The sequence below is a fragment of the Macaca fascicularis genome, chromosome 1 (assembly GCF_037993035.2).
Source record: "Macaca fascicularis isolate 582-1 chromosome 1, T2T-MFA8v1.1".
In the NCBI taxonomy this organism is placed as follows: Eukaryota; Metazoa; Chordata; class Mammalia; order Primates; family Cercopithecidae; genus Macaca; species Macaca fascicularis.
The window spans coordinates 208,572,610-208,587,549 of NC_088375.1; the positions used below are offsets into that span (position 1 = coordinate 208,572,610).

General features: G+C 55.7%; 1 protein-coding gene across 6 annotated transcripts in view; it reads right to left on the reverse strand.

The window, feature by feature from the left end:
- RPS6KA1 (ribosomal protein S6 kinase A1) overlaps nucleotides 1–14,384 on the reverse strand; it is a 47,003-nt gene extending 32,619 nt beyond the window's left edge. For 3 of the 6 annotated variants that reach the window (XM_045377180.2, XM_074015734.1, XM_005544324.3), the window contains exons 1-2: nucleotides 14,152–14,384; nucleotides 7,192–7,236 (exon numbers count right to left, since the gene is read on the reverse strand). In XM_045377180.2, coding sequence (XP_045233115.1) covers nucleotides 7,192–7,236; nucleotides 14,152–14,214 — 108 coding nt within the window. In that variant the 5' untranslated portion in view covers nucleotides 14,215–14,384. Of the gene's footprint in view, nucleotides 1–925; nucleotides 1,324–7,191; nucleotides 7,237–12,698; nucleotides 12,861–14,151 lie in introns of those variants that run through there. The other 3 variants (XM_074015735.1, XM_005544325.4, XM_015440184.4) reach the window with 2 other exon arrangements.
- Nucleotides 14,385–14,940: the final 556 nt, after the last annotated feature.

Here is a 14,940-nt window from a genome sequence, read left to right on the forward strand (position 1 = left end):
GATACACAGGCAGGCAGCAGGGCAGGGATCCCCAGGAAGGGGTTAAGGGCGGAACTGTGGGTTCTTGCTGCTGTACCTGGGGTGGGAAAAGAGATGAGGGGATACAATCTGCAAACTGTCACCATTCAGGAGAGGACTCTGGTATTTCTTACAGACCCACCTCTGAGGTTTTCCATTTCCCTAGGATTTTCCTCCTATGCCAGGACCTGAGGAGGGCCCAGATAGTGGCTGAGAGGACTATCTCCTGAGTGCAATCTGATGTCTTTGACTCTGATCATATCCTAAAAACTGGTATCCTCATTCCAGGAACAGGGAACTGAGGCTCAGAAGACAGTGACTCACCGAGGCTCAAAGCAAACAGTGGCAGAGCTAGCTTGGACCCAGGTGCCTCCCTGCTTACTGCCTGGCCTGGGGTCAGCAGGCATCAAATGCCAGGAAAGGGTAGACAGGTAAATCAGCCAGAGCCACGTCCTGCCCACCCGTCTACCCAAACCCCCTTCTCCTTCAGTACTAGAGTCCACCTGGGACCTCCCACTATAGGTCCTGTCCCTCGGAGACACAATCTTGTCTTCAGGGGAAGATACCTAACCCTCCCTGACAGATGGAGGAGTGGGTGGAACAGCCCCACAAAAACACCAGAGAGCCGCAGTCAAATCAGACCCGAGTGTAACCTCCTGGCAGGACAGGCAGAAAGCCTGGCTCAAAGAGGGACTGAGGGGGGGCCAAGGACACACAGCAATACCTGTACACCCCACCCTGAGATCTGAGCCTCTACCTCATCTGTCTGCCTCTGACTGAGAGCACTCCCTGGGGACAGAAGCAGGAAATCACCCAGAAACCCCAGGGGACAGAGCCACCCCCAAACCCATTCCTTGCCCAGTCACGGTGACAGACACTGCTGGAGGCAGGCGACTCTTCTGCTCACCTTTCTGGGACAGGGAACCAAGTCTCTCTCAACTCTGGGGAAATCTGCCGGGGTCTGCATGGTGGGGCTCAGGCCGGTGGCCAGAAGGCCCCGTTACTCTTCTTACTTCTGCTTTTTTTTAGCCTTCCTGGCCCAGAAGGCAGGGTCTCTGGCCCCCCTCCTTTTCACTTCCCCCTCTGCAGGGAGGAGGGGCAGAAGATGGGTCAGGCTTCTCTGCAGAAGAGGGGACACTGCAGACCCCAAGCCCATGACCCCAGGGAAGGCCCAGGGGCACACTTCTCCCTATGTCCTCTGACTCTAAGGAGGACAGACAAGAGCAGAGACAGAAGTCACAAGGCGATAAGGCGGTGACACAGTGGGCATATCAGCACCCGCAAACATCCACGTGAGGGGGGGACCTGAAAGAATGTGGGGCAAAAGTCAGCAAAGGCCACTGTCTGACTGTCCAGCCCAGAGCTTAGATACTGTGTCCCACCCCCCATAGCACCCTTCCCATGGCTAGGCCCACCCACAATGGCAGCCCAGAAAGCAGGCACCAGTGGCCCCGGTCCTGCCCTGCTCAGCTGCCCCGAAGATGGTTGCCAGTCCCAAGCCCCAGGATGGGTAAGGTGGGCAGAAAGCCCAACCAAGGACCTCACAGAGGTCTGAGAGGAGGAGCAGGCAGCTATGGGGCAGGGGTTGGCCAGGCCCAGCCCCTTTCTACGTGGTCTCACTTCATCACTCACACCAGTACAGCACAGGAACACACACACACACACACACACACACACACACACACACACTCAGGCCAGTGATCGGAAACGCTGTCCACAGACAACCCCTATGCAGAAACACACGCCCCCACGCACACACAGACTTCCCTTCCCTGTCCTTGCAGAGTCTGCGGGTGGATGGCTGCTGGGAGATTGCGAAAGATGCCTCCCTCAGCCAAGCCTCTCATTGCTCTCCACCTTCCTCAGACCAGTTTGGAGGCTGGGGCAGCTCTCAGAGCCCCAAAGCTCACCCTCCCTACCAACCCCTGGTCCCTCAGATGCAAAGAAAGAAGGTAGAGACGTAGCTACTTTGTGGGAGGACAGTCTCCAGACACAGACTGAGATAAACCAAGGGGCCCAGTCCACACTAGCCTCTGTGGCCAGCAGGGTACCAGAAGGGGCAACAGGAAGGAAACAGTCTCAGAACTGCCTTTGCTGAAGGTTGTGTGGGCCCTGAGGCCTCTGGTGGCGGGCGGGGGGAGGACAGCCACCAGCCCACATCCCTTGGTCCCTGCCCCATCCCCCCGCATAGGGACTTCCTCTTTATTTACTTCCTCCTACAGGGCAGCTGGAAGAGAAGCCCAGAGCCCCCGGGCCTGATTCCTGGTCTCCAGGGTCCCCACCCAGCTGTAGCCAAGCCCACCTGCCAATCCTGTCCCTAACGGACACCAACAGCCCCTTCCCCAGCTGGCAGCATTTGCAGGGCCCTCCCAGGCACTACCCCCTCCCTCAGGTGGGACAGATGTCCTCAGACACATCTCCCAGCATGCCACCAGGCAGGTGAGGAGGGGTCCACAGCTCCCTGGCAGCCTTGAAGGGGAGCTGGCCTCCAACACTAGGTCAGGCCTGGCATGGAGAGATGATGATAAGTGTGCCTCCTACTGATGGAGCAGTTACACATGCAGCCTTTCTTTTTTTTTTTTTTTTTTTTTGAGAGGGAGTCTCACTCTGCTGCCCAGGCTGGAGTGCCGTGGTGAGATCTCAGCTCACTGCAACCTCCGTCTCCTGGGCTCAAAGTGATTCTCATGCCTCAGCCTCCCGAGTAGCTGGGACTACGGGCACACTCCACAATGCCTGGCTAATTTTTTGTATTTTAGTAGAGACAGGGTTTCATGTTGCCCAGGGTGGTCTCGAACTCCTAAGCTCAGGCAATCTGCCTGCCTTGGCCTCCCAAAGTGTTGGGATTACAGGCATGAGCCACTGTGTCCAGCATTTTTTTTTTTTTTTTTTTGAGACAGAGTCTCACTCTGTTGCCCAGGCTGGAGTGCAGTGGCGTAATCATGGTTCACTGCAGCCTCTCAGGCTCCCACCTTAGCCTCTGGAGTAAGCTGGGAGGACAAGTGCGCACCACCACATCTGGTTAATTTTTTAAAAATATTTTGTAGAGGGCCAGGCGCAGTGGCTTATGCCTGTAATCCCAGCACTTTGGGGGACTGAGGCAGGCGTATCAACTGAGGTCAGGAGTTCGAGACCAGCCTGACCAACATGGAGAAACCCCATCTCTACTAAAAATACAAAATTAGCCAGGTATGGTGGCACATGCCTGTAATCCCAGCTACTGGGGAGGCTGAGGCAGGAGAATCGCTTGAACCTGGAAGGCAGAGGTTGTAGTGAGCCCAGATCGTGCCATTGCACTCCAGCCTGGGCAACAAAAGCAAAACTCCGTCTCAAAAAAAAAAATAAATTTTTTTTGTAGAGGATGGGTCTCCCTGTATTGCCCAGGCTTGTGTTGAACTCCTGGCTGGGCATAGTGGCGTGCGCGTGTAGTCCCAGATACTCTGGTAGCTAAGGTAGGAGGATCACTTGAGCCTAGGAGGTCAAGGCTACAGTGAGCTGTAGTTGTACTACTGCACTCCAGCCTGGGCAACACAGGGAGGCCCTGCCTCAAAACAAAAACAAAACCAAAAAACCACAACTATCCTGAGACAGCCATAACCAAGGTGCTGTGGGTGCCCAAAGGTGGTGACTATCTGCCAATGGGTGAAGTCAAGAAAGACCTTCCAGAGGGGCAGCCCAGCTGGGTCCTGAGGATGAACAAGTGTTGGCCAGGCAGAAAGGAGGAAAAAAAAGACACTTCAGGTAGAGAAAGACCTGTGTGAGCAAGGGGCTTAAGGCCAGGGGGGCAGGCAGGGTGGGATGTCAGGAAGAGCTGGCCACTCACTAGCTGAGTGCTCCCGGCAAATCTGTTTCCCTGTATGAACCTTGGTTTCCTCCTCTGTAAAATGAAGGTTGGAACAATATGCTCCACTATCAGATTGTTTCTAGAAGCAAAAGGGGCCACAGAGACAAGGGGATGCTGGAAACAAAACTTCTCCCAGGTTTACTTAGTCTTACTGCTGTGGGGTCTCCCCTGGGCAGGCTGAAAGGACAGAGCCCAGACACAGGGCCCCAGGTACTAGGACAGTGGCTGGCCTTCTCTGGCCAGGCCCAGGGAAGTTCCTCCCAACACCTGAGGCTGCCCAAGCCTCCCTGAAGTCCACAGTCACATCCTGCCTAAGCTCTGGCCAGGGGAGCAGGAGGGATCCGGGAGGGATCAGGGTTTCATAAACAGGAAGAGAGGAGGGGAGGGGAGATGCTCAGCTCTCAAAATAGACCTGCAGGCGCTTCAAAGGGGTCCAGCTCCGGAGATAGCTGGGGGAGGGGGCCTGGGATGCCCAGTCCACTCCCAGGAAGGGAGGGAGGACAAATGGAGCTCTGGTGTGCCTGAGGGTACCAGATGCATCTAGGTGCTGAGGGGACCCACAGAGTTCTCACCCTGATGGCTATCCACAGTATTGCTGCGAAAACCCAAATCCCAAATCCCACTTTCTGCCTGAAATGAATAAAATAAACAAGCATTAAACAGCAACATTGTGCCACAAGCCCTGTTAGATACTTTAATTTATATGCACCACATTCTCTTTTGCAGGTGGCCCTGAGAAATAGGCTTTATTCTCCTTTTATTTTTCAGGAGAGAACCCGAGCCTCAGCAGGGCAAGTGACTTGCCCAAGGTTACAAGGCAAATAAAAAATAGGTGCAGGATTCTGAACTCAGAATCCCTGACTCCCTTCCCTGCCTCTTTGCCACCTGGAAGACCCAATTCTTTCTCTAGCTGCCCAAATCCTGCCTTTCGAGCCCCAACCAAATGCCATTTCCGCAGGGAACATGGCCTGTGCCCTACAGCCCACCCCAACTCTTCTTCCTCGGCCATGCACAGCAATGACCATGTCTCTGGTTCACACTCAGCCCCGAACTCAGATGCCATCAGCTGGGTTCCCGGGGACATGCTCATCTCATTATGCTATGGAGAGAAATGTGGGCGCCTGGAAGGTGGTGGTATACATCTCTGTCCAACATGGGGCCTGGCACAGAGCGGAGGTTCTATGTGCCCACAGCTGCGCTCTCCCCCCATCATAGCGCCTAAACCACACGGCTTTCCTGTCTCCACCCTCTGCCCAAAGATTGGGAGCTCCCGGAGGGTGGGGGATGTTGACTTCATTTTAGGCCCTCCTGTGTACAACAGGGTGCACCGAATGTTTCATTAGGATAAAGTGTCCCATTGCCAGCTCATTTCACCGCACAAAGAGATGAGGTCCGGACCACAGTTTGAGCGCCCCCTGGTGTATTAAGCCCAGAAGTGGGCATTAGGGACACTGGTGGCTGGGGCAACAGATGGATGAGCAGGTGCCCAGGACTGGTCCCACTTGGGATCACAGAAAGTCAATGCTCCTCCTCTTCAGCACTCAGGGTTCTCTGGACTATGAGGAATGACCTTGAAGCCAAACAAGACTTGTCTTCATTGCCCACCAGCTGTGATGTTGAACCTCAATTTTCTCATCTGTAAAATGGGGATAGTAACAGTCTACCTCCAAGGATGTAGTGAGAACTAAATGCAAAGCGCCTGGTATGATGCTAGGCATAGGTTAAACTCTTTCTCTTCCTTAAGTGGCATTCGAGACTCCCTGTCCCAACCATCTCCAGCCCTGTCTCTCTTCCCACTCCACGATCTTCTGCTCTAGAGCAAGAGTCATAGGCTTGGGAGCAAAAGATTACCTGCCTGGGCAAGCTCCTACCGTCTCCCAGTCAGCCCCTCCAGTTCTTGAGGTGAGAAGCTGTACTCAGCACAGGTCCCTAAATGCTGCAAGCTCCTCTGCAACCCCCAGAACCTCAGCCCTGAGATCTGAACACCCTGTTTCTTCACTGGGAACCTACAGCTTCTTCATTTTGTTACTAGGCAACGAGAGGTAGCTACTTTGTGGGAGGAGATTCTGCAGACATGGGCTGAGATAAACCAAGGGGCCCAGTCCACACTATTTACTGGCCTCTGCTGGTCCAAGGTTGCCACAGCAACCCACAGAGAAGAGGGTGGGAGCCTGCTTCCCTCACCTGCCCTACCCTACCCAGCTCAGTCACCTCATCTTAGGAAGCTAAGTCAAGGTAAACATCAGGACTAATTCTGAATCCATCTCAAAGGTCAAGCTTATGGCAGGTCTGGTGCTCAAGACAACCTAGGTCTGGAAGGTGGGGCCACTGGCAGGAAGCTGAGCTGAGCAATATACAAGGACATTTTCGGTGCTGGCACCAAAGCTGCCATGTGCCAGGCAGTTACTACCTCATCGTCCTTCACATTGCTCCTGTGAGATAGGCACTATTTCCCCAACTTACAGCTCAGGAAACTGAGACTCAGAAGGGAGAAGAGCTTCTGGTTAAATGGTGGGGATGGAGCCAGGACTGGAACCCAGATTTGCTCTAACACCAGAGTCCATGCTCTGTCCCTGCCTAGGCAGCTTCCAAAGACCCTCCATGGCCAGCATCTCCTATGACCTCACGGCCACCCTGTGAAGGGGATGTGGTCTTTTCCAATATAGAGATGAGAAAGCCAAGGCCCAGAGTGTACAAGGAACCTCCCCAAGGTCACACACTGTCACCTAGTCCCTGGTGCTTTTGGCAACACACAAAACCTGCAACAGGGGGTAGGGAGCTACAGGAAGGGGCCCAGGGGAAGCAGAGATAGCAGGGGTGAGGGAATGAGCCCCAGACTGGAAGTGGAAGCCCTAAGAAATGCCATGAGTGCCACATGCCAGGCAATGGGCCTGGTTAGCCTTGAGAAGCCACCAGCACCCCCTTTTCAGCTCATGTGCCCAGATGCTCACTTCTAGGCTTTTGACAAGCACAGCTCTACCAAAAGGAGCAGCACAGCTGGCCTAAGCCCCTCCCATCACTCCTTAGAGCCAGCATGAATTCCATGAGTAAATAAACCACAGGCACATCCTGGCCTGGGTAACAGGTAACCAGAGCCCTGACCTGGATTCTGCTCCTGACCCTTTCTGGGCCACAGTTGCCTCACCTACAAAATAGGAAGGTTGGAACAAGTGATTTCTATGCCCAAGGTTGCCACAAGGATTCGGTGGGCCCTGAGAAGGACAGCTGAGCTGGGCAAAGGGGCTAGAGGCTGGGGCCCTCAACCTCCTCCAAGGCCATGCAAACAGGACCCTCCACAGCCCCTCGCCCAGGGTGCTGGCCCTGGTCCTCACCTTGGATGGCTGAAGTCCAGCTTCTTCCCCTGAAGTCTGTCCATTCTGGAAAAGAGAAAGGAGATCGGGGGAGCACTGTCAGAACTTACACGCTTGGGAGAAAGACTTCATGGGGCACCCCCATCCTTAGCTGCTCCCAATAGCCATGGAGGCCATGGTGGTGGGGCAGGAGTCCTGGGTGGGTCCCTCCACCTCCACTTTCACGGTGAGGGCACAGAAACCAAGGATTGTGGCAATGGCCCCTCATGACTCAGGCAGAACATTCCCAGGGGCCAGCATTCTCACCCTCATGCTGTCTGCCTGGCAAACACTTCATCTCTGAAGACTTAGTTCAAATGTCACCTCCTCCCAGGGAGAAAGGAAGGGTCATGTGTGGCTTCCAGCTCTACCAGATACAAACTTTGTACAAACTAGTCAACTGTTAGAGGACTCAGTTTCCCCATCTGTAACATGGGGTGGGGTAGTTACACTGACTTCCCAGAGTTGCTGCAAGGGTAGAAGGAGACAAAGTCTGGGAAAGTGTGCAACCCAGAGATGATGGCTACTATCCTTGCCCTGCCCCACTCTAGGACCCCTCCCCTGACCGTGCCAGGCAGAATGACTGCTGCCTCCACTTCAGCCTTCATTGTAGCACTTGTCACACTGCAGAGACTATTTACACACAGGCCTGCCCTTCCTAATAGACGGGGAGTCCCGGGAGGGCAGACATGAGGGCTTGGTGCTAACAGCTGCTCTCTTCCAAGCCTCTGCCACATGGCAGGCAGTGGGCTCAGTGCCTCGCACCTGTGGCATCATTTTCTTTTTTTTTTTTTTTTTTAGACACAGTTTTGCTCTGTTGCTCAGGTTGGAGTGCAGTGGTGCAATCTCAGCTCACTGCAACCTCTGCCTCCAGGTTCAAGTGATCCTCCTGCCTCAGCCTCCCAAGTAGCTGGGATTACAGGCATGTGCCACCATGCCTGGCTTTAAAAATACAATTTTTGTTTTTTTTTTTAGTAAAGACGGGGTTTCACCATGTTGTCCAGGCTGGTCTCAAACTCCTGACCTCAGGTGATCCGCCCGTCTCAGCCTCCCAAAGTGCTGGGATTACAGGCATGAGCCACTGCGCCTGGGTCCTGTGGCACCATTTAATCCTCACGACAGCCCTGGGAAGGAGGCCCTGGCCCCATTTGGCAGAGAAGGAAACTGAGGCTCTGAAGGTACCTAGTGATGATGCCTATGGTCACACAACTCGTGAGTGGGGATTAAAAATCTGGTCCCAAATCCAGGAGGTGCTCAAAAAAGGTCAGCTGAATGACAGCCCAGAGCCCAGAGCCCCTCTCTGGTCAGTCTTGCCTTTTCCAGCCCCCAGACTTCACTCTCAGGTGGTTATTAAATACGCTGGGGTGTGTCAAACCCAGCCCATCTGTTTCCTGTGTGATGTGAGGTGAGTAACCTACCCTATCTAGGTATTTGGAAGCTTGAAGAAATCGCCCCACCCCTCCTGGAACAGGGAGAGTGTGGTGAGGCAGACAGGAGGTTCCCAACGGCTAGGAAGGCCCGCTCTAGAACAGCTCTGGATCTGGACTTTGGAGCCAGGAGCTGGTTCCATGGGGCAGCTGTAGCCCTGCTTGGCAGTAGCAGGCACAGCTGTGCTCTACCCATTACATAATCTCCCTGCCCCTGGAAGAGCTCCCCATTGCCACTCCCAGGACATCCTGCCCCCTGAGCCCCTTTAATGCCCCTAATCTCTCCCCAGGGGCCAAATGTTCTAGAGGCCCCTCCACACACACATCCATACACACACTGTCATCTCTCAGCAGCCTGGGGAGAAGGGATGGGTTGGCCAGGGCCCAGGGGCTGGGCTGGGGTAGGGATGCTTTTGTAGACTGAGCCCCACTTCACCCGGCATTCTAAACTCTTGACATAATTCCTGCAGATGATCAGAACAGCCTACCCACCAGCTCCCTGCCCCATGGCCTTCCCCACTCCAAACCTTCATTATTCCTAAAATTAAGTGCAACTACTGCACTCAACTCACTCAGTCAAGATTTGCTGAGAATCTGCTATGTACCAGGCCCCAAACCCCTCCATGGCCTCCACGGACTATAGATTCAAGTCCCAGCTCCTTAGCATAGAATTCGAGGCCATCATCTTCAACTGCCCAGCACAATCACTAGGAATGTAGGTTTTTCAACCTGACCTTATGGGTTCAAATTCTGGCTTCTACCACCTGCGTGACCCCTAGAAAGTTAGTTCATTTATGGGGGCTTCAGTTTCCCCATCTGTGAAATGAGGATCAAAGTAACATACTTCATTGGTGGCTACAAGAAGTAAATGAAATAATGCCTATAAATATATATACCTGGCATGTAACTGGCCTACAAACAACAGCCATTCTTATCATTGGGCCATATTTTTGAGCTAAACTCAACAACTGGAGACCCTGAAAACAATCTATTTTATATCCCCAGCATTTGTGTGGTGGCTGCCTCTACCAAGAAAGTCTTTCCTGCCTTGTCACTTTGGCAAACTCCTGGTCTTTTATCAGGACTGAATTCAAATGTCACCCCTGTCCACACAGCCTCATGTTCTTTCCTCCCTCCTCTCTACCCCCATAGCACCAAGCACGCTGCAGGTTAACTCAGGAAGGGGCCCTGGCTTGTCCATCATCAACTCCTTGGCACCCAGCCAGAGTCCAGCATGTGGTTTATCCAATGAAAGTTCAACCCAGCAAAGAGAGCAAGGAGGCCAGAGCAGGTCCTATTACTCCTATTTTTCAGATAAGGCTCAGAGAGTTAAGGGACTCACCCGAGGTCCCTCAGCAGGCAGGTGGGAGACACGTGACCATAACCCAAAGTCATGTGTCTGCAAGTCTACTGAGGGAGGGGACGAAGGGGTAGGTGTACCCAGAGGTATGGGCTTCTTGAGCAGTGGCCTGGATGATTTAGGGACCCCCCCAAGGCAGTCTGGCTGCCTCCACTCCCTATATCTCTGGCTTGGGTGTCATTCTTACGAAACGCCAAACCTGTAAGAGTAGGGAAACAGGCAGCCCTGGGGAACAGACTGGTAGGGGGGTCAGGGGAGTTGCGGGGTGCCAGCTTCCCACTCAGAGCCCGGGTCCTGGGTCATCTGCCCCTCTGGCCTGACTGCTGCATAGGATCCTTGAAAGAACACAGCTATGCAGCCACAAAGATACAGCCACTAATCCTAGCTCTGCCAGCCACTTATTCCGTCCTTGGGTCTGTCATATCACTTTTTATTTTTATTTCATTTTTAGAGACAGTTTTGCTCTTTTGCCCAGGCTGGAGTGCAGTGGTGCAATCTCAGCTCACTGCAACCTCCACCCCCTCGGATTCAAGCAATTCTCCTGCCTCAGCCTCCCAAGTAGCTGGGATTATAGGCCGCACCACCACGCATGGCTAATTTTTGTATTTTTAGTAGAGGCAGGGTTTTGCCATGTTGGCCCAGCTGGTCTCAAACTCCTGACCTCAGGTGATCCACCTGCCTCAGACTCCCAAAGTGCTAGAATTACAGGTGTGAGCTACCACGCGTGGCCTCATATCACTTTTTAAAGTCTCAGTTTCGGCTGTGCGCACTGGCTTATGCCTGCAATTCCAGCACTTTGGGAGGCTGAGGCAGGCGGATCACGAGGTCAGGAGATGGAGACCATCCTGGTCAACATGGTGAAACCCTGACTCTACTAAAAATACAAAAATTAGCTGGGTGTGGTGATGCGGGCCTGTAGTCCCAGGTACTCAGGAGGCTGAGGCAGGAGAATCGCTTGAACCCGGGAGGTGGAGGTTGCAGTGAACCGAGATCGCGCCACTGCACTCCAGCCTGGCAACGGAGCAAGACTCTACCTCAAAAAAAAATAAAATAAATAAAGTCTCAGTTTCCTTATCTGTATCATGAGGGCAGGTGTGCCTTGCTGACATCTGCACTTTGTTGTTTGAAATAGTACTTATCACCTAAGTGCTAAATAAATGACTGAATGGGGACAATGGTGCTGACCTTGCAGAGTACTGAATGAAGGACCTTGTCTTAGGAGTCCTTTGGCCTCTTAGAGGTTGGAGACCCACCCTCCGTCCTCTTCCTCAGAGAGCACTGCTCATGAGGGCAGATGCCCAGGGCCCCAGACCACTGCCCCCAGTTCCAAGATGTCAGAAGTGGGTTCCAACCGGCATCCTTCCTTCCCACCCAAGCAGCTCTGTCTTGGAAAGAGGGGCCCAGGGCAGCGTCTGGAGAAGCTGGGCAGCAGATGGAGAAGGACAGCACGTGCCCCACAGGCAGGAAGCAGCCCCAGGAGCTGGGTTCTGAGCCCAGCATTGGCAGCCCTGCTCACTGCTGGAGGCTGGGGGCCAGGTGCCAGGGCTGGCTGGCACTGCCAGCCCTCGGCAAAGACTGGACAAGGGCCCTGCAGGATAAGGAGAGTCTGCCAACATCCGGAGCCTCTCTTGGAGCACCTTCCCCCTGGGCTAGTGTGGCTCCAGCCCTTCCCCATCCCTGAGCCTCTCTCCCACTTGGTGAAAGAGAGAGAGATCTTGGTTGCAATCCTGGCTCTGATATTAACGCATAAGCCTGAGTTCAGTTGTCCCATCTGAAAATGGGGGTAATAATCCCTACCTTGAGAAGCTGTTGTGAGAATTAAAGTGGGGTGACATTCGTAAGGCAGAATGAGTGGCACATAGTAAAGCTCTGTACGTGGCAGAACTGGGCCCGGGGACAAGGCTACTACTGCTTTCAACAAGGCTAAGCGAAGCTCAGGCAGAATCCTCACCCACACTTCCCATAGATTACTCCACCTGGGCTGCACCCTGGGCCAGGCCCTGCCTCCCAGCGGCCCATTTTCAGCGGCACTATGGGAGGGCAGAGCAGTCCAGATCCTAGGTCCCTATGAAAAGCCCCCCACCAGCCCCTCACCTGCCTCCTTCCTGGCTAGGAGCTGCCAGCAGCGGTGGTGCCTGTACCTGCAGGTCAGGCGGCTGTATCGCTTACAAGTCACCTGGGCTAAGAACAGCGAGGCCCTGTTCTCCAGTGAGAACAGCCCAACCTGCACCGTGGCTGCCCTGTGGCTCCTGTTACCCAAACAATAACACCCAGTCGCCTGGCACCTCCAGGAGTGGGGGAGGGGGGACCAGACAACAGTACCCAACACTCTGCACCCTCTCAGGCCCAGGAAGTGGAGGCTAGAACCTAGCACTTGCCACTGGAGAAGCAGGGGCCCAGACAGGCTGAGGACTGACTGAGGATCACACAGCGTTTCTGGAGCGAAACTCCTGAGGAAATCGCGTCTCCCTGTCCCACGAATCCCAGGAAGTCCGCTGGTCTTCGCCTCTCACAGACCTCAGGTGTTACAGAACTCAAAACTGAGATAGTTTCCCAGTTAAATCTGGCCCCTTGGGAAGCTGGCCCCTGCCTCAGGATTCCCTAAAGAGGAGCAGGAAGTGGTGCCCCAGACCGAGGATCGAGCTCCTGGGTGTCCACCCTCCCTATCAGCATAGTCTCTCCCCAGCCTTTCCCAGCCCTACCTTCCCCTTTGGAGGCCTGGTCCCGGGGCGTGCCTGGGCAAAGGAATGCACCTCTGAGCACCACCCCCAGGACCTTGTGCCCCAGTCCTAGTAGGGGGTGGCAGTACAGGGGCTGCAGAGGGCAGTGTTCCTCACCTCAGAGGGTGAGTCAGCGAGAGAACCTCTGAGCAGCCTAGCAGTGCCTGTAAAATCCCCATGGCAGGAATCCCAGAGCAATTTACTCCAAATTGCGCCTTCAGGTTGGTTACCTAATCCTGCCGCGCCCACCCTCCAATAGCCAGTGTCGGCCATCCCTTTAAAGGGGCAGCACACCCTGGGGGCTGGGGACCCTGGGTGCTCACCCTGATCTTAGGCTGTGGTCCTGAGAGGCAGGACACTTGGTGGCTGCCCTAGGTAAGAGAGGGCAGAGGAGGGGACTGAGGCAGGGTCTCCAGGCCCAAACTGGAAGAAAGTCATCTCAGATCCTGGGCTCAAATGAGGCCTCCATTCCCTCCCTGCATACCCGCAACAATCACCTGGGAAGGACAGTATCACCTGCTTCCTTCCCAGCAAGAGGTTAAGGAGGAAGTTTTCCACCAGCTCGTTCGGGAGCTTGACCTTGACCCTGGGGTCAAAAGGCACAGGAAGAGGTGGCCTTCTGCACGCTTAGGGACTGGAGCTACAGAGTCCTCAAGGGAGGACAGGAGCTGCTTCTGGGAGAGAAGGAGCTGAGTTGTCTGGGGAATCTGGGCTGGCAGAAGCCAAACTCCCCAAGGGCCCAGCCCTTCCTACCGGAAGGGGCATAAGAAGGGAGGCAGGCAGCAAGGTCCCCCCACGCCCTGCCAGGAATCATCTTCACAAGGTCTAAGGGCTCTTCCCCACTCTCTTCTCCACAGCCCAGGGTAGGGAACACAGGTGTCCTCTGGCCCTAGCCTCAGGGCAAAGAAAATCAGGAGTTCCAGTCCCAGAAGGGTGGTGCCATCCCACACTCCACAACCGCCAGGGGTCAAGAGGGGAAATCCTTCTAGGCTCAGCGGCGATGAAGCCAGATGCAGGGCTCTTGGCGGAAGGCCCTGGGAGAAGTGGGGGGTCCCATAACCCCTGTCTCTGATAGAATCCCAGACATCTGGCACTGAAGATCTCCCCGTTTGCACTAATGGAGGAAGCTCCGACAGCTCTGGACAGATGCCGGGACGGGTCCTAGATGTGGGGTGAAGGCGGCCAGATCTCAGCGCCCCATAGGATCCCCTCTCCTGGCTATGGCGGGGAGGTAGTCGGCGCTTGGCGGAACTGTCCCTCGCACACGAACACCCGGGGCATAGGGGGGTGGAGCCGGACAGTGGGCAAGAGATCGGAGGGCACTCGCGCCCTCGCGGGCGCCTGCCGGGCTACAGCGGCTCTTCGGGCCGCCCCGCCCCTGTGAGGATCCGGGCTCGCCGGCCGCGGGCGCCCGTCCCCCGCCCAGCTCACTCACCTCCGGGTCCAGCGGCACTAGCTCCATGAGCGGCCAGGGCTCCTTGAGCTGGGCGAGCGGCATCGCGCCGCCGCCGGGCCACCCGCGCTCCTCCGGCGGCCCCGGCTGCGCCGCCTCCCGGGTCCAGGGGTCCCTGGCTCTGCGACCCGAACCGCCGCGCCCCCCCGAGCCCCTAGCGCTCCGGCTGGGCCGTCCGCAGCCGCCGCCGCGGCACTAGCACTTCGGCTCCCTCCGTCACCCGGCGCCGCCGCGCCCATTGGCTACCTGCGCGGGGGCGGAGCCGGAGAAGCCCCGCCCCAGCCCCCGCGGCGCGGCATTCCCAGCGCGGACCCCCGCCCCCGCCGCGCCCCGAGGCCGGCCCGGTCCCCGCCGCAAGCCCCCGGCCCGCGCTTGGCTCAGCCCGAGAGGCCCTGCTGGCTTCTTCCCTCCCAGCGGTGTTCGCCTGGACACACCACACCAGGGCCACCGTTCTCCCCCGCTCAGCTCATTTGGAATCCCAGCCCAGATGTTCCTTCTCCTTCCAAAGGGAGGGAAGCACCCTGTCCCCACCCGCCGCACACACATTCACACTGGGTTCCTGGGCCTGATCTGGGCTGAGGCTTGGAAGGAGCCTGGGACCTGCTCCCCTTAGGCCCTCAACTCACCAGGCCCTAGAGATCCCCTGTCCTCTACTAATTTCTACCCCGCACTGAAGCTAACACTGTGATCTCCGGGCGATCTCAGTGCCCCAGGCCCAGATAGGCATCAGCAGTTGTTACCACAATCAGGACCCACAGCGCCACCATAGAG